This window comes from Agelaius phoeniceus, chromosome 6 (genome assembly GCF_051311805.1).
Source record: "Agelaius phoeniceus isolate bAgePho1 chromosome 6, bAgePho1.hap1, whole genome shotgun sequence".
In the NCBI taxonomy this organism is placed as follows: domain Eukaryota; kingdom Metazoa; phylum Chordata; class Aves; order Passeriformes; family Icteridae; genus Agelaius; species Agelaius phoeniceus.
This window is the reverse complement of record NC_135270.1, coordinates 19511336-19534859: the sequence shown is the minus strand read 5'-3', so window position 1 is coordinate 19534859 and position 23524 is coordinate 19511336. Positions and strand designations below refer to the sequence as shown.

At 39.6% G+C, this 23524-nt stretch overlaps 1 protein-coding gene across 3 annotated transcripts; it reads left to right on the top strand.

Annotated features, from left to right (window-relative positions):
- Positions 1-60: 60 nt before the first annotated feature.
- Positions 61-22639, top strand: CHKA (choline kinase alpha). 3 transcript variants are annotated; one of them, XM_054635604.2, is made up of 12 exons: positions 62-488; positions 3824-3935; positions 10855-10908; positions 14623-14736; positions 15359-15492; positions 15760-15864; positions 16234-16292; positions 18346-18433; positions 19369-19477; positions 19953-20059; positions 20389-20470; positions 21236-22639. In XM_054635604.2, the coding sequence occupies exons 1-12, from the start codon at positions 178-180 to the stop codon at positions 21293-21295; spliced, it is 1335 nt and encodes a 444-aa protein (XP_054491579.1). In that variant the 5' UTR covers positions 62-177; the 3' UTR covers positions 21296-22639. The 3 variants fall into 3 exon arrangements, with proteins under 3 accessions (XP_077036087.1, XP_054491579.1, XP_054491580.1); XM_054635605.2 differs by lacking the exon at positions 62-488 and adding an exon at positions 769-916; XM_077179972.1 differs by lacking the exon at positions 10855-10908 and having other exon boundaries at positions 61-488.
- Positions 22640-23524: the final 885 nt, after the last annotated feature.

Here is a 23524-nt window from a genome sequence, read left to right as displayed (position 1 = left end):
AAACGGTCGTGAAGCGTGAGGAGCGAGCGGGCCCGCGTGCCGAGACGCCGTATAAAAGGGGGGCCGGGCGCGAGCGCGGGGCTCACTCGCCGCCGGCGCTGACGGCGGAGAGACGCACGCGAGCTGCCGCCCCCGCCCGCCGCCCTAACGGCCGCCGCGCCCCCCCCACGCCGCGCCATGAAAACCAAGTTCTGTAACGGCGACGCCGACCCGTCCCCGCTCGGGCTCCTCCTTGGCCGCGGGTCCGCCGCGACTGGGCAGCCGCCCTCGCCGCTGGCTCACCCCGACCCCGAGGGGAAGGACCCCACCGTGGCGGGCAGAGGCGTTGGTGTCGCGACCCCGCCCCCGGCGCTGCCTCCGCCGCTCGAGGAGGAGTCGCCGCCGCTCGACCCCCGGACTCGGCGCCGGGCGTATCTGTGGTGCAAGGAGTTCCTGCCGGGGGCCTGGCGGGGGCTGCAGGAGGAGCAGCTGCGCATCAGCCCCATCAGGTCAGCGTGGAGGGGGAGGTGGCCCACCCAGGGGGCGGGGACGGGGGCGCGCCGCGGGTCCGAGCCGACACCGGCGGGGGAGGCGAAGGGGGCTCCGTCTTTAATTTCATTTTATCATTTTAAATCCCTCCCGGATTCGGTTTAGTGGGCGGCGGGAGCGGGTCGGTGGGTGCGGGGGCGGTGCGGGGGTCCCGGGGGCGGTGCGGGCTGCGCTGCCGCGCCCCCGGCCCGGAGCGGGCGGCGGTGCGGGGAGGCGGCGGCTGCTGCTGCTGCATCGCCACGGCCCCGTCTCGGCCCCGCGCCGGGGGAGGGGCCCCGCGCCCGGCCGGGAGAGGGATGGAGCCGGCAGGGACCGCTGCACCGAGCTCCTGCCGGGGAAAAGGGCCTGATGGGCTGGCCCTGGCTGCTCCGCACTGAGAGGTCATCAGGTAAACGCGGTGTACCGGCGATGTGAGTCATCTTCTACAGCACACAGTAACGAGTGCTTGTGACTCAGCACGTTGGCAGCAGAAATATGTAAATTGGGGACGTTCTGGAATCCATATGATGTAATGTGTTGGAGATCTTTGCCTTCTTTGCAGAATTAAATAGCATCTTTATTTTGCTCTAACTAAACCAATGTTACTTCAGAGTTTCCCCTTTAAGCACTGCTTGTCTCACATCCTCCAGACTGATCGTTCTATCTGATCCAACATAGAGTCGAGGACAATTTCAAAGGATACTGTTATCAGTTTGCTTTCCCTATCTCTCAGCTTTTGTCCTACACAAATCATGCACACATGTACCCTGGGTACCTAAGGGAGCATACACAGTTGACAAAGCTCTGATGTGTAAGTGTGGTTAGAACACATCCTGCTCATTTCTAAATTTATTTTAAAAGCCTTATTGAAAAAATTAGACACTCACTGAGACCCAGTGCAGGTAGTGTTGTTTTTCTAGATTGTTTCTCCTCACTTGATATGATCATAAGGAGTTAATGAAGGGAGAGAACTTTTTACAAAACCAATACAATTCCTAAACAATAGACTAGTCTGATATGTCTAGTTTGAGTTGCTTAATTAAATTTTCATCTGTATTCATGTGTGTTGCTGACTTTGGTTCTTACTTTCTAAAGCCTTACATTTTAGCTTTGTATTTCTTGGAATTATCAATTATCTTTGTATTTCTTGGAAACTTCTCATGTGAGGCAACACTTCAGAATGGCTTGGGGGTTTCCACATTTGGCAGAATAGCAGATGAGCTGAAACTTAAGAACATATAAAGCCATGCTAATTGGTAGTTGGGATTTTTTTGGCAAAAGTCTCCTCATCACTTTCATTTCTGGAAGATGCATCATATTGGTTTGCTGATTGTGGTTTCACTCAGTGTGCATTCTCCAGTGTGTCCATTAATATTGCAAAATCATGTTCTTGTACAGCTGTCAGTTAAGTAGCTGTATCTGTATGAGTGAGATGTGCCCTTTTGACCTTTAAACAAGCTGTTGAGTCGACTGACCTTTCAGAAGAACAGTGCCTTTTATTATGCTCCTGTATGGATTTCCTTGATAACTTTTCCAGGTAACCTTTGAAGTCTTAAATGCTATAGTGAACTTAAACTACAGTGAAACTTCTGTTAGATGCAGTTCAGCATCACTACAGCACTCCACTATAGCTTGTCTGGTATAAAAAAAGAATTCCTGGGCTTTCACATGCTGTGCAAGCTGAGCATTTAAGTCATGTAACTATACAGATTCTTGAGCTTTAGTCCAGTATTTCTTGTAAAGTAATAAAAAGTTCAGTGTGCTTAGTTCTTCTATTTAATTATTTATATTTTCACCAAAGTTTCTGTCAGAGGCTTAGAAAAGGCAGCAAATGTTTTTTGTTTTTTTTCCCCACAAAAACCTGTCTAGCAGAGTTCAGATAAAGCCAGAAGTGTAGTTAGTATAACTAACCAATTTTTGGATTGTCTTTGAGTAGCTGACTCTGCTCTTCGTTTGATATCCTTTCCATCTGTCTCTTGGGTTTTTTTCCAACCTGTTCACCTTCATGGTTCAAAGTTACTTCATATCTTGTCTCTAAACATCCTTTTTTGGGTGCCTGCCAAGCCACCTGGTTCTTTTCTGTCTCCTTTCTTAAGCATATTGTGCAGCTGCTGTTTTACCCTGTTTTTTTTTGAGATTTCTTTTTTTCTTCTCCGTTGTTGACTTTGGATATGTAGGCCAGCCCCTGTCTCCTTCTTGGAGCCTTTTTTTCCAGAAAGTTTTTTCGGCTTCCCCACTGTGTTGAAAGAGAGCCCAGAAGAATATTTGAAAAAGCATAGAAAGGAATGTCAGGTTAGAACTGAGAACTGCATTTTAGCCACTACATTTTGGATCTGCTGTGGATTCTTGTAATCCAAGGTCACTGCAAGGTATTGTATGTTATAGGCAAAATCACTTGCAGAAGGAAAATTTGAAAATTTCATTCATGAACATAATGATAATTAAAAGATTGCAGAAAGGGAAAGCAGTAAAGAAAATGTGGGTTGAGTGGATGGATATTCTTAAGAGCCACAAGAACCTCAAGAAACTTAGCATCTCATCAAGATAGACACAAATTAGGGAAATCTGTGCTTCAGTCATTCAGATGATACACAGGCATGCTGGGTTTTTTACATAATTACTCTTTAACAACAGTATTTTTACAGGAAGAAGTCACAGCATTTATTTTGTTTTCCACAACATTATAGATCTAGATAGATACTAGATCAGAAAAACTGAGTGTGATTTTAGATTTTACAAATTCATGAGCAGCTTATTTCAAATAAAGAACTGCTTTAACTGTAAAGTTCAAAATTGAAAATGCATCCCTAAGAAAGACAGCAGAAGTGAGACTTCCATTAGCAATACTGTAGCACAGGTATTCAGGTTAAAACTTTATAGCTGAATTTTGTAGCTGCCAATCCCAGTGATAGCAACTCTTAATTCAAATTTGGAGTTTTATAGTCACTGCATGATTTTAAACTTTTTCTGCCATTGCTTTGCTTGTGCAGCCAAGTCTATCTGACAAGACTCCAGCATCACTGAAAATAATTTACTTAGCTCTACATAGTTGTTTGTTGCATTTCACATCCATTTGTTAATAGCTTGAGCTGTAATTTGGATCAATAGCTCTGGGTGATGAACTGTACACCAAAAAGCACGAAGCTGCCATTTCTTTATCGAAGCCTGATATGAGTTATTGGTACTGTTGGAAAACTTTCTTGTTAGAGTAGACCAATTAATCACACCAAAAGGATGTTTACTGCACCTGTAATCTGTTGAAAACAAAAGGTGTGCTTTTCCAAGTTAGCTAATCAATGTATTTCTGGGTCTCCAGAGGTGGCCTCAGCAACATGCTGTTTCAGTGCTCGCTACCTGACACCATTGAGACAGTTGCAGATGAGCCACGGACAGTTCTCCTGCGTTTGTACGGTGCAATCCTGCAGATGGTGAGTACATACAGGGCTTTGGGAGTGGGAGGGCTTCTGTAGCTTCACTCTCATGTTTGGAATCCTTCATTTGTGACACTATGCAGCTTTCTCCTTTAGGGAGTGTTTCTGTGGTGGGGGCTAGATTGCAAGTTGAAAGCAGTTTTTTTTATGGTTTGTTATTGTCTAGAACTTACACTCCTTTCTACACAGATCCCGACTGGCGTGAATTAGCTGAAGGCTCATTTGCTGTTTGTTTGGGCACTAATGTTTTGTTTATGGTCTTAAGTTTGGACTGTGGTGTTTCAGAAAAATTTGCTTCTGTACAGAATGTAGGACTTTGACATAACTAGCTAGATTGCAAGAGACTAAACTGCTTAATTTTAATCTTGATAGCACTTACGAATCTTGGAGATTAGTTGAAGGTTTTGTCAAGCTTATACACTGCTCAAGCATTTTATTAGATATTATGTGGGTACTTGTGCTGCTAGAAAATTTGATCTCTAGTTTTAGACTAAGAATGAAGCGTGAACATCAATACTGTACAGTCATCTCATTCCAAAACATGCTTTCCTGAATGTGTGAAATGCCTTATAGCTGGCACAGAAACTTAACCAGATGTTTTGTTGAACTCTCTTAAGGTTACTTTTATTTGGTTAGTTAAATGTAAATAGTATTGAAATTTGTCACACCTTAAGTGAAGTGGTTGGCAAATCTGTTTCAAATAGTAACATTTAAAAAAAAGACTATTTTGTAGTCTTCTAAAGGTCTCTTCTAAAGCTGACAGACTGTTAGTCTATCACTGTACAGCAGATCTTCTCTTATCCATCTCTGCTACGTACTTGATTATATTGTAAATAAGCGATCATAACGTAAGTGTTTAACCTTATGAAAAATTGCAGCTTCATAACATTACATCTGTATGTTGGCATTTGTTCCTGTTTGACTTAGAGGATCTGGTTTTATTATCCATTAATTTTGTATTTTCCAGTACTCAGTCACTTGCTTTGAACAACTGATCCAATATCTGCAGAAGATTTTCTGTTCCTGAGATTTCAGCCCATTCTTCCTGCTTCTGCTGTCTTGACCAAACTTACTGTTAAAAGTCTCATTAGATACTGTTGCTTTATTGACTTTGAAGTGCTCCTTTATTATATTATGTGAGTTGTTAACTTTCCTGTGGTAACAAACTTTACCAGAAATATGTAAGGTGTCCCAGTGGTTTGGAATAGCATGAATTGCTTGGTTACAGCACCGTATGTGTGTTGGGAAAGTTAAACAAGAAAAGTGTGTAGAAGTTCAGTAATTTAAGCTTAAGTAGTTTTTAGTTTCACTCTCACTAAAAGCAGAGTGAAAAAAAGGGGGATGTGACCCCTTGTTTCCAAAATGACTCCTAGAATTGATGCTTAGTTGGGGTTATTTTTTAAGAATTATTACTGGTTTCAATGTAATGCTGAGTTAATATGTAGAAAGCTTGAGTAGGAACATGGGCTGTAAAACTATTGTAGTGGTAGAACTTCTGTTTTCCAAGAGCTGTAAAGAAATATGGCCTTTCCCTTATTTTTCAAAGTAAAAATAAAATGGACTCTAGAATTTGGCTGCCCTCTTCTTCCCCCAGGGTATTTTTAAACTTGCCTCTTCTCTGCCCCTATCCACTGAAGAAATCAAAATAAATTTTTGGGCTCTAAAATCAGAACTAATTTGGTTTGAAAATTGAAAGTGTGTTCATAACTTTCTAACCTTTCTGCTCTTGGTGTTGAAGGATCTTTTGAGATGTCTAACTTCCTTTATTTCCATAGTGGCAGTGAAATGACTGCTCTTGTTGGTGCAGTTCACTAATGGTTAAGTAAGCAGAGAAAGTCCCAAGGTAAAACTTTGATTGCATTGAGGTTCACAATTTTTGTCAACAAACATTTGTCTCTTCCAGCCCCTATACCTTAAATGCAAGTTAAAATATAAGCAAACTGTTTTATTGGGTATTTTGAAAACCTCACATAGGATTTCTGAGTTTCTGGGTGGCATAAGCAGAATGTTATGACAAGCCTGTTAAGTGGGAGTAATTTGATATTTTTAGTAAAGTTGCTTAAGTTAAAAACCTTGTAGGAATTAAGGAACACTGCTTAAGTAAGTTCAGTTTTGAGACCTTATGCTAAAATCACAACTTAATTCTCAATGACTTTATTGTAACTGCCACTGGGTATTAGTAGTTACCACTTGTTTGTTTGAGCCTTTGTAGCATGTTTTAACTCTTGTCCATTTTACTTTCTGTTGAAATTGGAGCACAAACCAGTGATATCAGTTCTTTATCCCTTTACTGTAAATACTGTGTATCTATAGCAACCTGCACCAAATCATTGGATGTACAGAAGACAAGTTTAACTTAAAATTTTGAATACAAGTGAAAAATGGATCTCTCATTACTAACTTAAGAAGGAATGATACTGGCACCATAATTCTTTGAGCCACCTTTTAAAGGAACCTTTTTTGCAGTTTGAAAATAGCTCCAGTTTGCTTATTATGACTCTTGGAAGACACAAATGTCAGTACATGAAACTCATCCAATATAAACCATGCCAGCTGGCTAAAGCTGCCACACAGGGAAGGCTTTGTGCCTTCCTCTGTCATAGTTGATATGTTTAAGCCAATTTTTTGTGTGCATGACTGTTTTGGGGGGAGCTGGGTGGAGATGAACTGTGCTGGCTCGGCCATTATTATGAATGGTCGCACTGGCATGGATGTTTATAAATCAAGGACTTCTCTTGAGTATATCCTTGAGCAGAACTTTTTTTTTTAAGACAAGTATTGTACTTGTGACAGGTTAAAGTACTAACCACATTAAAACTCCAATGTTTGAGGCACAATGCAGATATGTCCTACACTGAAAAAAGGGAAATGTCTCACTCTGCTTCACTTACTCTTGCTCCAGCTTAGTTGCTAAATTTAAAGGGGAGCATTGAAAGTAAAACTTGTGCTAAAATATCTTTAACTGTTGGTTGTATTAGTGTAAACAACTGAAACTAAAGGTTATCCAACAATATGCCATTTAATGTCCAGATTTTAAAATTGGATTTCATATTCATATCACTATAGTGTTTCTACTTAAATTCAAAATAGCATTTTGAGAATGCTAATAGCATTTCAACATAAGGTGGCATCAACACAAAATAAGCTCAAATCAAGGTGAAATTTAAGTTCACCTATCAAAAGGTAACTTGGATTGATTCCCGTTCTTTTACACGTGTTAAAAGAACCTTGAACTCTGACTCACTGGGACTCTGTTACCTTTACAGCAGCCAAAAACAAAATCTTGTGTACAAATGAGGAAAAACAAACCAGGATACCTAATGTTCCTTTCTGGTCTCTCAATTTCTATGTGAGCAGATGCAAAATGATTATAAATGGGTGCCACAGTTCTGTGGTAAATCTTTTTCCATACCTGCCTTGCTGCCTTTTATTTTGTCTAACTAAATAAAATGCAGACTGCTGTGTAACTGTAATGATCAACGTCTTCTGTGGTTGTTGGTGTCCATGTCTGTTTGTAGCATGGAGTAACTACAAATCCCTGGCACTGGCAGACGGCTTGAAAGAAACCAAGCACCTCTTACGGGGTTATATTTGTGTTGGGTGGCATTAAGGGTGTTCTGGGGTAATGTACCACTTTAGTTGTATATGCATGTGTTCTCTGCTGCAGGCTTGCCCATGCGATCGTGCCTAGAGCACTCTGGTTTCCAGGTGACAGACACGATTCACGGTATAGTATGAGATCTCTGAAGTGGAGCATTCTCTACAGCTTTCATTTTCTTTAGTACTGGATTTCATTGTTTAAAAGTAAGCCTTAAGTAGCACCAGCTACTGTCTGTGCATCTGAATGTTTACAGCAATAACAGAATATCAAAAAAACGTCCCTTCCTTTTCTCTGCTCCCTTATAACAGAATGGTAACTTGAAATGGAGAGGATTGGAGTTGTGGCTTTTGTAGAGCTTGAATTGGGAATTCTTCACATGCTAGATTTTTAGGACTTCAGCAAATTAGTATTGGTTCCTTCAGGTCTGACAGGGATAAGTGATCAATGGCAGATCCTCAGAACCTGAGATGGTTATCGCTAAACTGAAAGCTGGTTTTGTTCCATACACTGAAGTTCAAACTGACATCTCCCGACATCTTCTAGAAAAGTTTCCCCTGCTCAGGTTTCCTCTAACCTCCAAGGAAATTCATTGTGATGCTGTGATTTAAGATTTGAATTCCTAGGGATATATCTGATTCAAAGTATTGCAGAATTTTGAAGTATTGAAAACTAAAGCTGAGTAAGCTCAGGAAAATTGAGTTATATTTTATTCAAATTTGTGAACAGAACTCAAAGTTATGTATGAAAAAAAAGATAAAAGTTCCTTCTCTGTACAGAATTCTCTGGTCAAGCATCATTTGGGTTTTTTGGTAAGAGACTTATCTTTCAGTGACAGAAGAAATTGGGGGCATTAGGAAGAAAATGTTGAACTCAGTTTTCTGTATCAAATTACCAGATGTATAAACACTGGTCATCTGAGCAAAGCTCAATGTGTACTGTTTCCCATTCAATGTACATGATCACAAATTAGACTCTAAACAACTTCTATTGAATATAGTTATCCTCCCTTACTAAAACTGTAGTGAACTTTCTCAGGGCTCAGAGAATAAGTCTTCCCACAATAAAAGCTCTGAACAAATATTTGAAAAAATCTTGAAGCTGTAGAAGACATGTCTTCTACAGCTTTTCTAGTTGATTTCCATGTAGAGAGAGCAAATTAAAAAGCTCTAGCAGTTACTCAGCAATTCTCTTTTTGAGGTAATTAAAATCACCTCATTTTTGTTGATGTAAATAGCTCCCAGAATTGGACATTAGTTGGAGTGGGCTATTAAGAGTTATGGAAAAAGTGAAATTGATTGATTTTTGCCAAGAACAAGTGAGCTGAATAGGTTGATCAAATTATGAGATGCCTTATTTTAAACCACTCTTCTTAGAGGTGAGTGCAGAATCAGGAAATAATGAAATTCTACTACTTCAATCTGTTAAACTCTTAAACTTCTGGTACATAATATTGCATCCTGCAAACTTTGTTCTCCTTGCCCATGTATAGTGAAGAATTTCCTAATCCTAGGCTGAGTACATGGCCGCTTGTGAAGTCTGATCCTCTCCAAGCTCCCATTCATATTTGCAAGTTATTTACATATTTGTATTCATTTTCTTCTTTCTTCATGGAATCTAATGCTTCATGATGAGGGAACAGAAAAGAGGAAAGGGATGTTGCAGAAGTCTCCTCTTGTGATGACTGCAGTAAAGCCCTAACTGTCCCTTTCTAATGGCAGAATGCCAGATGCCATTAGGCTGTCTCCAACACTGATTTGAGGCGGACTTTTGGAACTGGCTAGCTCTTTATACAGTATGACCTCTGGAAAGCAGACGCCAGTTCAGGTTTTAGGGAAAAGACTAATGTGCTTACCTTCTGATTGAACTGAACCATTCTGAGAGCACCATTTATCAGGAAAGACTCCTGAATGGTGAGTAACTTTCTGACTGTTCCAGAAAAATCTTGAGTGGTATTGATGTAGACCATGCTTGTTCAGAGAAGCCCTTCGTAAATGATTTTAATGCTATTGAGTAGTTACACATTTAGCTGTAGTGAATATGTTTGGACTTCATTAATTTCCTTGAAAGCAATATAAAGTAATAGTAGTTTCCATATTGTCTTGTTTTAAACGTACATAGTAGTGTTATGGGAAGTACTTGCTGAAAGACCATGGAATGTTGTTAACTACCCTTCTTCTATAGCTTCTGAAATACTGTAACTGCAGAGCTTGTTGTACTGTACTTAAGGCAGCTGGTGTTGCTTAACTGTATTCCATTAAGTTCATATTTCCACCCTTGTTTTGGACATGTTAGAGCTTTGGAACAGGAAGGTGTGCACATGGTTCTGTGAATGCAATGTTTGTGTTCAGAAGGTGGAGATGCAAGCTGCCTTTATGGGCCTCTAAAGCTAGTCTGGTTTAAACAGTCAATGGTGGAATTGCAACATAAATAGCAGCCACAAACTGTCACTAATTCTAAGCAGATATTTGCTTTCTCTTCTCCTTACCTTCAAGCCCTTTAAAGGACAAGGGTTTTAATACATCTTATATTTGTAAATGTGCAGCTCTATTAAAAGCATGTGCCATTGAGGGTTCAGTTGCTGAGGGTATGGTTTAATATTCTGAAACTGCTTTATAATGACTCTTAACAACCCTAGCACAATATGTAATGCATGGAACTTGTTAAAGTTTTGCTACTATACTGTGGTTCCTACTGAGAGACCTTTAGCTTACATGGGCAATTCATTCCAAGAACAGTCTTGGATTTGCACAGCCAGTGGTACACTGGACATACAGCCAAGACAGCAAACTTTAAATAAGAAAATTCTAGCCACAAGACATTTGGAAAATAACGTAATAAGCAAAAAAAAGTGCTTTGCAACCTTCATAACATGACTCTTCCAATAGTCCTTGTAAAGCTTTTATGTAATCTCTGTAATGCATCTCAAGTGCTTTGGCTGGAAGAATCTCATCCCAGATGTCATGCAGAGGGACTTAATTTTCTCTTAATTAAAAACATTCCTCTGAGCTTAATGGTGCATTGAAATCTTGTTTTGAAAGACTGGGAAGCAATAAAAATAAGTGAAAATCAGGTATTTACATGAGTGGCTTGGTATTCAGGTATTTACATCAGTGGCACATCCTTTTGAAAGATTTTGGAATTGTTGAAAGTGTGGTGGTCAGAGGTCAGATGGATACTAGTGCTGTAGCTGTCACAGGTCTGAGACAGTGTTTTAGTTAACTGTAGCTGGTACTTCTACTCCCTTTGTTCTGGTGGCTGCAGGTTAATAACTTGAAATTTCATCTTCTCATTGTGTTTGCTTTTTCTCATTCATAGAGGTCCTGTAATAAGGGGGAGTCTGTACAGTCTCAGAAGGAAAATGACTTGCAAGTGAGTAAATAAATCTGCTTATTTCACAGAATTTTGTAGATTATAGGGAAATGTGGTGATCCTGCTTGTTTTAGCCAGTAGTTATTCCACCTGGACTGTGTCTAGAAAATGTAAAAATTAATGAAGAAAAGAAATTTATTTGCTCACAGAAGCAACATTATGTGAGTGTCTGGACAGAGTTTGGAAAGGTTCAAGCATTCCAGATTATGAAGCATCCTCCAATTCTACCTTAAACCTAAATGGTTTCTTATAATTTTGAATATTGGTATCATTACTGCTATTTCTAGTATTAGACTCTTCTTAAGTAGATGAGCATCAGTTCTCTGCTTTACCTAATCCCTAATTTTTTAATACATTGATGAACTTCTTTGAGGAAAGTACATGGAGCTGGAGAGAACTTGCTCTTGGACATGAAGTGTTCCTGATTAGCACTGTGCTTGGATCATCTCTGCTCTGCAAACTTTCAAGTTCTGGCATTTGGAATAATTTCTTCTCCTGCAGCATAATGTTTAGCTGAGTGTATCTTTTCCTAAAGTCATCTGAACGGGATTTGGTGATTTAGATTTCCACCCTGGCAGTGTTTTTTCAGAAAGGGGCAACATTGCAGCATGCTAGCCAGATGCCTTGGTTGTTATGTACTGTTTTCAGCTCATAATAATTTTGGCAGTGACTAGGGAAAAGTACATTTTACTCAATTGCTAAGTGCTGCTTTTCTCCCCTTGTATTTTTGCCTTCTGGGAATGCCATCTGAAACATTTTCAAGCATTTGTTTGGTTTTGGTTTTTTTTTCCTAGTGAGTTGAAACTGGTTTTAAATTTTTTGTTGTTGAATGACTGCTTTTGAAGTTTTGCTGAGCTTTGTTTAGCTTACTGGAACAGCTTCAATCAGTTGAACCAAGATTGCACTGAAAAATGTACTGGTTTGATACCTCAGTTTCTTTCAAAGATGAAAAATGGAGATGGCTTGATTTCTCCTCTACCACAATCATGTAGAAAAAGAGTTAAAGTTCTAAAAAAACTCCAAAAGTCCAAACAAGCCCCACCCTGGTGACAGAAGCTCATGGAAGTTTTGCAGTACAGGAAACAAGGTTTTGAATTTCAGAACTTCATTTGTGGTATTTGTTGCTTGAAAATACTGATTCTCTGTTGATAGGTTTTCTGCTATTAATCTCATGGTGCTGAAATTTCACTGTTGAATCAGTGTTCTCAAGAATTACTGTCAGGATGGATTTGTTAATTCTCATGTGTGTTGGTTATGGGAGGAGATGATATTCTTTAGAGACAATAAAATTCTCTGGGTTCACTAACAAAGTCATTGTAGCTTCTGAGCTGCCTGGTGTGTGACAACTGTGTGTGTGTATTCATTGGATAGTCTTCTGTCAGCTCATAAGGCCTTTTAACAGGAATTTATTTGTTTTACTTTGGTTTTGCTATAATTTGCAGTAATTCTCCTTAGATTATGACTGCTTTATGTATTTTACAGTTAAATTTTTGTTAAGGCAGAAAAAAAGCAGAAGCTTCAGTTCCAACTGAAGTGTATAAAGGCTCCCTGTATGAGAGTTGCATCCTGGGAAAATCTTGTAAAAAATGTCTATCATTGCTAGGTTTGAAATAAAACATTGATCTCTTAAATATCCATTTAAAAGCATGAGTGGTCCAATCTTCTCTAGAAATCTAAATACAAGTGCTTATGGATGAATCTCTGAAACTGGTCAAAATTGAGAGCTTTAGATCTTAAAATGTTGTCTTGGCAGCATAAGTATATTGCAAAGTGTTTGAAAGCATTGAGGTACATAATGTCCTTGGCTACAATGCTTGATCCTTTGAAGTCATCAGGTGAACATTAATCTGAAGAGTCAGATACCTAGGTTTGTCCAGTGTCCATATGAAGTATGCTATAGAATTTCTTTCATGTCCTTTAGTAGTTTATTTCCACACCTACCTGTGTTTGACAGTAGTATGGAGTGGAGACTTGGTAAAAGGTTCCTTGGGTATTATGAAGAAGAGGCCTTTGTTCCTGAAATTACACGGCTGGTATTGTTCCAGAACTCTTATTGGTCTTGTGTTCAAATAACCATTTGGTTTCAGTAGAGGAAAGTTCTTCTAGTGCTTGTCACTTCTGATGCTTGAAGAGATGTCTTAATGAATAACAGGGGCTTTTTGTACTTTCTGTTATCCAAGAATAGTGAGTTGCTTTTCAGTAAGATATGGAAATAAGGAACTGATACCTTAATGGGAACAGACTTAAAAACTCCTGATGTTGTACCAGGCGCAGCCAAAGTCAGTGTTGGTTAATAATAGAGTGGACATTCAGTAGCTTGTAACTAATTTCCTTCTCGGTGCTTGGCATTAGATTTCAGAACTGAATGGAAAGAGTTCAGACCTGTGATGGTGAGGGCATGTGAAATGATTAAAAACATATTTTTGGTGTGTTAGTGGATAAAGCATTTGATGCTTTGAGGAACTGGGATGAAAAAATGGTGGAGAACATAGATGCAATACATTCATATGCAAATTGTCTTAAAGTCTCAGTGCTGCAGAACACAGTTATGTGAGTCTTTACTACACTTCAATATGAAACACTAGAATTTATTCAAGATCTCAGAATAATGTGTGGGACAATAATAAAAATAATTTATCAGTGGTGCTGCCTGGAGTGTACTCAAGAGTGGAACTTTACTAGAGTTATATACTGTCTGATATTGTGTTGACTGCAATAATGCAAAAGGATCTGTGGTCAGAAATACCTGAGAGGTTTCTTAATGTTGTGCTCTTCATACTTACACTTTTAAGTGTTATGGGTCTGACTCTGAGATGAGCTGCTCAAAAGTAGGCAGATGCTTGGCAGATCTTTAGGGTTTGAGTAGAGCTGGATTCTGGTGAACATAATTGCTAGAAGTAGATATTTATAATGTGACCTCTGTGCTTACTTACAGATAATCTTACCCATCCAGAAAACTCCACTTCAGTGATTTTTAACTATGTTTTTGAGACTAAATATTTCATATTTCTATTAAATTTTAAATTCATATTAAAAAGTTGTCTGGTTGTCATTGCTTTGAACCAAGCCTATTGATGTATGAAAACCTTAGAGAAAAGTTACTGAAACTTGAGGTATGCTTGGTGGTAGAAAGGGAAGAATATTTATTCACACACACATATTCCTTAGCAGGAGCTTAAGTTACTTCCTCACTTCAAAAAAAAAAAAAAACAAACAACTTAGGATCTCCTTCTATTAAGCACATTCTAAGTCGATCTTCTAGATGAAAAGTGTTGTTCAGTTCATTCACTTGTGTAGCTAAAATGTTCTTTTGAGAGGTAGTATTCTGAAGAGTATTAAAATAGTTGATATAAGATAATATTTGTAGTTCCTGTGTTGTGTTTCAGTGGGATGAGCTCCTCCAGGAAATGAATTTGCAGAGTTCTCACAGGGTTAGAGAAGAGAGGGTGTTTTGGTTTTTGCAGTTTTCCTTTGACCTGGCCCACCAAAATTAAGTAATACAGGTTTTCTTCCCCAGCTTTAAACTTGAAAGCAAAAAACTTGTATTGCTCCCATGCTGACTAAAAGTTATTAGTCAAGAAACTTTGATTAGTAGAATGTAGAGTCTTTTCAAAGCTAGCCCTAAAATTTCTCACTTGGTAACAGTTTAGCTGTTGCACACACCCATGTTAATTGCTGTGCCAGCACCAACTAATGCTTTGATTTCCTTGGTAGGGAGCAGAAGCCATGGTTCTGGAAAGTGTTATGTTTGCCATTCTTGCAGAGAGAGCGCTCGGCCCAAAGCTCTATGGAATCTTCCCACAAGGGCGACTGGAGGAATTCATTCCCGTAAGTCCTGCTCACAAGTAGTTAGTGGGCTGCTGGAAGCTGTTGTAATTGATCATGACAAGAAGGTCTCTGGACTGCCCAGAAAAGCAGGGATGTGGGAATGGAATACTTGGCTGCCTGTAGTAATTGCTGTCTGTAATTTGATACAGTTAGAGTGGGTGTTGGAGAGCCCCGTTGTAGCTCTTGCCACGGGGAGATGTCTAAAAACTCTTCAACTCTAGCAGAGGCAAATAAATGAAGAAAAAAGCCTATTAGATACCAAACATAGCATGGGGAAGCTGTGGAGTAACACTTCCCTTTAACAGTAACAAGAGCAGACGCTTTTGATGTTCTTAAATATTTATACTTGATCTGCTTTGAAGATATTCTTAGCGTGAGATGTGATACTCCCCAGGTCCTGAATCTAGAAGTGAATTGATTAAGTTGTTAGTAGGGCTGGCTAACAACTTTGCAAAGGCAGCAATTTTGTAAGTTCATCTGTGAGCAAAAAAGAGTATTGCTTGAGTACTACACTAGTATTTCACAGTAAACTGCATGGAACCTAATGCTAGTGTTTATAACTAGTCACAGTTCTGTAACTCATCAATTAATTGTATTGTAAGACTACTGTATTTTATTACAGAGCAGGAAACTGACCACTGAAGAACTAAGCTTACCTGACATATCTGCTGAAATAGCTGAGAAGATGGCCAGATTTCATGGCATGAAAATGCCATTTAATAAGGAACCTAAGTGGCTTTTTGGAACAATGGAAAAGTAAGTTATGCAATACTTTATGGGGGGGAAAAAAGGTGATCCATTGTAATTTTGGTAAGCAGATCATTCTTCCTGAATGCCTAAGATCACAAGCTTTCACTGTACCCAGAAACTATCACATGAAGGACTTCAGTTACCTTGAAGAACAGTGTTTTCTTCAGTAACTCTTTCAAACTTCCTTGATTTTATTTTAAATGGTATTATAGTGTGGGAAGAATAATATACTCATTGTTACAAATCCTTTATTATTGTGTCTTCTCTTACCAGGTATCTAAATCAAGTGCTGAGAATTAAATTCACCAGAGAATCCCAAACCAGAAAACTGAACAAACTTCTCAGTTACAATCTGCCCCAGGAAATGCAAAATCTAAGGTAGGCTTATTTTGTCTATTACTATCTTCTAATCTCCACAGTTTCTGGATGGATTTTTGTATACTTGTTCAGATATGTTATACAGTATAACACTTCATATTCATCTTACTTTGCAAGCTGGGGATTCTTTTTGGTTCTGTGACCAACCTGAGTCTCATACAAATACAAAATTCTATGATGAAACTGATGCTGATCTGACATAGTGATCATAAAGTTAGACTTTATTGTGCTGATGTTTTGTTCCTAATTAAGAAAATAGGCTGTTGCTGGGAGGGAATGGTGTTTCCAATTCTTACAACAAAATTACCTGGAAGTGGAACTGAACTTAGTTATTTGTTACTTAAAAGATGCTCTGTTGCTTTTTTCTAGAGCTATGCTTGAAGCTACTTCTTCACCAGTTGTATTTTGCCACAATGACTGTCAGGAGGGTAAGCTGCTAATATTTCAGTATTGCTCAGTGATGTTCTGTTGAGCCTTTTCTGGTGACTTGTTTGCCTCTCTGAGGGGTAACCACGTTGTGGAGGTACTGCCCTGACTGGTGTGCTCCAGTACCAAAGCAAAGCATGGGCTTCTGCAGCCCTTCAGGCTTTTTTAGAGAACTCTGGTGTTGTGACTGGGTTAAGCCAAGAATGTACTCATGCTCTGCTAGTACAGGTCAGTTGATGATGGGAGCCTTGTGTGTTTTCTGTTTAGACCATACCTTGCTCTGCTGCAATATACATGATCAGAGTAGGGTATACTGGAGTCATTCTAAAAGAAAGATGCCCAAGAAGTACAGTGAGTGGTGAAATGGAGAGTAGGGCAGTTTGACATGGCAGTTTTTAATTTGTACTGATAAGAAACATTAGGAAAACCTTATCCACCTTTTTTTAGTGTTGTCTGGGAGTCATGGAAGGAATAACAATTTTCCTGAAAAAGATGAGGAGGAAGCAAGGCTGAAGGTGTGTTGGGTATGCTGTGCCACCTGAACAGTGGGTAAGCTGGGCTGAGCTGGAAGGATGCTCTAGTGGGACTGTGTGCAGGGCTGTTTTGTTGTCACTGGTCCCAGCTTTGGCTGAGGAACTGCCTTGCAGGGTGGACACAAGGATAGGCAGCACAAGGGGAAAAGGCCACTAACCTGAGATGTCAGTAGTGGTGGAGTTGGAGGTCTCCTTGCTGATGTGGCAAGGTGCACTACTGGAGGAGTCAGAGCATGATAGGACTGAGGCAAGCTGGGGAGCCTGAAGCTCCAAGGGGTTTGGGGGATGTGTGTGAAATATGTGAAATACTGTGCTGCTTTTTCTGTTGGTGCAAGAGTGTGGCATGGAGAACACAAGGACCTGCAGAGTCAGACTCCTGCAGAACTTGACATTGCTCTACATTTGTTTACTATCTGCTACTTGACAGAGGCAAATTTGATGTCTTTTAGATGAATTATAGTGACTGTGTGACTTGAAAGACACATAAGCAATTGCCTGAACTTTCTGTATAGGTACTGGTTGTGCCACATATTAGAACAGCAGAGTGATCAAACTGCTGAAAAGCAATTTCTGTCCCAAGTGTTGTATGATCAGTGATAGTGCTATGCTGATTGGAGTGATACTGTGAAATTTATAGATCTCAAGCTGTGCAAAGAAACAATGCAGGAAGGACTGCTAAGGCTGACAGGACCACCTGAGCCAGCTGCAAGCTGAACTGGGGAAAGAGGATCCTTGGGAGAACAAATCTGCCTCTCCCTGTACAGAAAAAACTTTCTTGCTTTCAGCTTTACAAGGTAAAGCTATGTATCTCAACTTCCAGACAGCTGGTGAACAGCCAGTGCAACTTGGCTTTAACTAAACCCAGCTGGCAACTCAGCCCCACAGAGCCACTCAGTCTTCCCAGTGAGATCGGGAAGAGAATTTGATGGGTAAAGTGAGAGCTCACAGGCTGAGATAAAGGCAGTTAATTAGGGAAAGCAAAAGCTGCTCACACAAGCAATGTAAATAAAGAAATTAATTCACTGCTACCCACAGGCAGGCAGGTGTTCAGCCATCCCCAGGAGAGCAGGGCCCCATCACACACACCAGTGACTTGGGAAGGCAAACACCATCACTCCAAACATCCCCTCTTCCTCCTTCTTCCCACTCTACATAGTGAGCATATCGTATGGAATATTCCTTTGGTCAGCTGTTCAGCTGTATCTCCTCACAACTATGCCTGCACCCTGGTCCCTTTTTGGGCTGAGCTGCAAAGCAGAAAAGACCTTGACTCTACAGAAGCACTTGCTCTGCAATAACAAAAACATCCCTTGTTATCAACACCACAAATCCAAACACAGCCCTGTGCCAGCTACTGTGAAGAAAGTGAACTACCCCTGCCAAAACCAGCACACCTATAACTTTTCAGTGCAGATATAAGGGATAACTAGGATTAGCTGAACAATGTTCCTTGAGATACACAGTATTGCTTTTTTCTGATTTTCCTGCATTATTAAATATGCAGTATTATCTTAATTTTCAGGTAATATCTTACTTCTGGAAGGCAGAGAAAGTTCAGAAAACCAAAAGCTGATGCTCATTGACTTTGAATACAGCAGCTATAATTACCGGTAAACACTTTATTTTCTCTTCAGCATGGGAGTGTGTTCCTTTCTGCATGCTGCAGGGAGGCCAAGTGCTGCATTACTGATTGTTTGTCTATTTTAGTGAATTGTGTTCTGCTTTGGTAGTGGTGGTTAGCAAATATAACTAATCAAAACAGTTCTCTGATGCTGTTGAGTTTAGGCACACAGCAGAGGTAAAGTTGTTGTGGCTTCTTGATTGTTCAGATTAGAGGGTTTGTTATGCACAAATGGCTTCTTGCTTGCATGTCAAAATTTCTTTCTAGTGGGAAGCTGAAGAAAAGGGTAGATTTTGTGTGCATATGTATGTAGGGCAGCTTTGCTTTCATATTTCTTATTTCTGTCCTTTCTAATGGCTTTTTCATCTATGCAGATGAAAATACAAGTTTTTCACTACAGGGTTATGCAACATGCTTGTTTTTCTTCCCTCAGACATCTAGTTAAGTGTTTTCAAGGATGATCTAAGTGTATATAGTCACTGGGATTAAACACCACCATAGCTGGGATTAAACACCACCATAGCATAATAAAACAGTGAATTCCAATAATGTAAAAGTGGAATATGTTGAAAACTTTGAATATGATCTCTTTGCCTGCAAGAATGCCAATGTTAGAGATGTCTGACTTCATACTGATATGTACTACGTACTCAAGTATTTTTACTGTGTCTATTGGTATAAAGTTTGGTAGCAAAGTCTAATATTTTCATGTAGCCGATAGCTTTTGTTCTTAACTGCCCCTCTTTACTGTTTTATAATAACTTGCAAAAGTTGTTTGCTGGATATCAATTCTCTAGCTCCAGGAAAACTGCAGTAAATTATGAGTAGCCCAGTGCTTTTAAGCTTGATTTTTGGTTTGCTTAAAAAATACCCAGATTGCTAGTTTGCAAATATTGAGGTACTTTGTCTTTGGTTCTTTTTCAGAGGATTTGACATTGGAAATCACTTCTGTGAATGGATGTATGATTATTCATATGAGAAGTACCCATTCTTCAAAGCCAGTTTTCTTAAATATCCTTCAAAGAAACAGCAGGTAGACACAAAAGACATAGATAAATGCCAGTGTCCAGTCTTCATATTGTAACTCTTTTTCAGTTCCCTTTTAGACTTACTGTGTCCCAAGATATTTCCTCCTTGACTTCAAGTGTAATACTTTGTCTAATCCTGACTAGCTTTGCTTTAAAAATCATAGTAACTTAATAGCTATTCAGGACAGAATATTTACTATGTGTGGTGTACCCATCTACCACAAAAAGTCCAGTAGTTGTAGACTGCAACTGTGAAATTAGTTGGCAGTAGCAATATACTGCCTGTCCTAACAATATAACTTTTCTTAAACTAGACTTTCAAGCAATTGTTAGGGGCACCATTAATCTTAAAGCTAACTCCAACACTGTATGGTTGGAAAAAAGTAAATGCTAATTTATTAGAAGGTCTGCCTAGGCCTGAAAGAAACAAATATATCTTGAGATGAAAAGTTGTAACTCAGTTGTTTACTTGCCTTCCAGCTTCATTTCCTCTCCAGTTACCTGTCTGCATTCCATGATGGCTTTGAAAATCTGAGCGATGAAGAGAAGTCTGAACTAGAAGAAGAAGTGTTGGTAGAAGTTAACAGGTAACTTGCCTTGCACAACTGTATCTTCAGACTTCCACTGTGGTACCTATCCTTGTACATACCTCACTGGTGAGGAACTTGAGCCAAGAGAGATTGAAAGCTGTTTATATGTGCTAAAGAATGATCTGTCCAATGTAACATTAGATCTGTGATATACACTAATAGTGAAGTAAACAGAACACTACTCAATGGGGCATTATTTTTGTAGTATCATAATTGATGCAAGGTGTGAACGTCCCCAAACTAGGGAATAATGTAAGAGGATATGGAAATAAGGTGTTGTGACTTAGCTAGGGATTTATTTCAATAACATAGCCTTGTAATTTCAGGTTTGCCCTCGCATCACACTTCTTCTGGGGTCTGTGGTCTATTATACAAGCAAAGATCTCATCCATTGAGTTTGGGTACCTGGTAAGTTTTATAATTGTAGTTTTACACTACTGAAAACAAATAATCTAAATAACCTGCAGTACATTATTGAAAATGCAATGGAATGGCCTCTCACAGCAACCAGTATCTTCTAAGTGGTGTAAAACTTCTAAAAATCCTTTTGTTACTACTTTGTGCTCTCTCCTTAAGAATGTATACAACATGTAAGATCATAAAAACTTCAGAAATTGTTCCCATGGTTATGTAGGAAGTGTTATAGCCTTGTGTCCAGCAGCATTATTCTGCAATGAGACATCCCAGGCAAGAGAGAGGCCAACATGCAGTGAGAATTTCAAACTAAGTGCAAACTCAAAGTGCACATGCTGTCCCATGGTGATGTTCAGTGTGCAGCAATATCTGTGCTTGTACTTGAGAAACTGATCAGTCCAGCTCTTGGTCTGTGCTCAGTGTACTGCAAAGTGATAGGACTGGCAGGTACATGGAATATCTTACTGGAAGTGTTGCAGGAGCCAGCCTTTTCAGTGAAGTCCTGGCCTTTTTAGTACCTGGTTTTTTTCTGACATTTTGGCAGCAGCTAATTGTGTTAGAGTTGAAACAAAACGGGAGGAAATTTTAAGAAACCAGAACACCTCTGGAGAGATTATCCTTCTGAATAAAGCTAATTAGTGCATTGAGATAGATGATGGATTAGGAAAGTAACACAGTTAATACTTCATTGTTTCCCCATCCCAAAAAAGAAAACAGCTGTTTACTGTACAGAATACTGATTGTCCCTTATTTCTCCAGGAATATGCGTTATCCAGATTTGATGCCTACTTTGATCAGAAGAGGAAGCTGAAGGTGTGAGTGTGGGAGGAGTGGCCTGTTGGTGACCGTATGAAGAGGGCAGCTGAACAGAACTTTCACTGTGCTTAGGCTACTGTATCTCTAATGAAGGTGTCACTGAATTCCAGTTCCTGGAAATGCAGGTGTACAGTACTGAGGACTATAAAAATTACTTGTTTACAGTTCCATAAATAGTTGGAAAGAGACTGGGAGGCAAAAGTAAAATACAACCATGCAATATCTTTAAATCTTTTCAATCTAGGAGCTATTTTGTATTATGGGAGAAGCTTAAAATTAGGTGTCAATACCACATGCATCAGAGCAAACTTGCTGTGGGTACATTTTTGGGGGATATTGGCATTCTGGTTTGTGTTGTAAGCAGAACAGCTGTAAAAGCTGATTTGTTGTAGACACTGCCTCTTAAGGAAAAGGAACCGCAAAGGAGACAACTGCTAAACTGTGAAGTAGGCTTAAGAACTTACTGTGAGTTTAGGTTCACCATGCCCCAAGAACACTATCTTCAAAGCTGCTGATACCTTACACCACTTTAACCAGAAGCAACTAAACACATTGGAGCAGTGTGCTTTAAAGTGTGAGTGACACACACATGAATGTTTCTCTTAGGCTGGTGTGCCTGGGAAGTGAAGTATGAATGAGCTTTGAACTGGACATTCTGAAGGAGTTTGTTTTGAACTGTTTGTTCCATGTCATTCAAGAACATGCCTGGTTCTCTTAAAATGCTGTGTCCTGCACAGGGAGTTCTGTGGGCTGGCAGCACTGGGAAGAGTGCCTTGAATTGCTCTAGCAGCTCCCCAGATAACTGGACTGGATTGGCATTGATAGTACTGGTGATTGAGGCCCATCTCTCTTCTTGTGTTGCCACAGTATATGGCTGTAATAAATAGAGCCAAAGACTGTGGAGAGCACTTCAGGAAATTGCTGTTCTGCCCATCCAGTTCTTACGTGGCTTGAGAGGTGCTTTTCTTGCACCTTCAATTCTCATCATGTTCCAGGAATCCAGTAAAGTGGAGCATCTTGTGGGGAACAATAACATGTATATTGAAACTTGAGTATAATCTGTGTACATGCCATCTAAAGACTTCTTTTGATTTTTTGGGAGCTTGTTTATTTTGAATGTTATTTGTTTGTGCTTTCTAACACACTGTATTATAAACAAACTTCTAAGTTTACCCTTTCTGACTTGTATAGCAAATACTGTTTGAAGCGGCTGAAAAAATGTGCAGCATTTCATGTACTGTATAGCAGAACTTGTAAAAGCTGTCATGTTACTCTCTTGTACAGAGAATCATTTTCCATACATTCAGTTATTAATACTTTATAATAAATATAAAGCACTTAAAAACACTGTTGTTGATGTTCTTGAGTCTGTTACAGCTGCAGGATAAAGTAGATGCCATTTCTGGCCTTAATCTCTGTTGAGTCCTTGCAAAGGCAGACTGAGATACAGGCTTAGTGCTCTGGGATATATCTTCTACTTAAATGTGTCTTCAGCATTTATTGTATAATTGAATTCTATCAGAAAGAAAGGTGTTTAAAGCAAGCAATGAAGGGCAGACTGGACATCAGTTTCTAAGTCTATAGCTTTAGAGGTGGGAAGAGTTTTGGTTTAAGCACTTCACTCTATCTGCCCTATTGACTACCCTCAAAGAAAAGCTAAAAGGTGTCAGCACACATGGAATTTTACTACAAACACTTCATGTGGTGTGCAAGTGTGAACAGTCAGGTCTTTTCTCTAGGCTGCTGAAGGCTTCATTTACAGTATTGCTGCACACAGCAAATCCAGTGGGAATGGCAGTACAGGGAAAGGGGTGGGAACAAACAGTTCAGAATGAGGCTTTGCACATAGTTAAAAATATAATTGATATGTAATATGTGTCTGGAATCTTGGAAAGTAGTCCAAGGGTAAATTCAAGTTCTTGAGAAACCACCCATGGATACTGACTCATCACTTCACATTTCTCAGAACAAAATAGGGAAGGGGACTCAGTCACACTAGTGCTAACTGTAATAAAAGGTGTAATTGGAGGTCATTCCCTTTTTTCAGTCTTGCCTATTGATGGCAAGTTCCTTCTGTTTTCTTGGAAAACTTAGAGTAGACAAAAGAACTGGAGTAAAATCTTCTCTTACTCATAGTCACTGAATGTTGAAGGTGATTTATAGGCTGATAAAGCAGCTATTTAAACGTGCTGGCACTTCATAAGACTTACTATAAAGGTAGTTAAGTATTAG

Bases quoted from the DNA above. Each gene is read 5' to 3' on its own strand.
- CHKA (XM_054635604.2), top strand. From the start codon at position 178: ATGAAAACCAAGTTCTGTAACGGCGACGCCGACCCGTCCCCGCTCGGG. The intron at 489-3,823 runs GTCAGCGTGGAG...CTGGGTCTCCAG, and splicing joins CTGCGCATCAGCCCCATCAG to AGGTGGCCTCAGCAACATGC. The intron at 16,293-18,345 runs GTAAGCTGCTAA...CTTAATTTTCAG, and splicing joins CCACAATGACTGTCAGGAGG to GTAATATCTTACTTCTGGAA.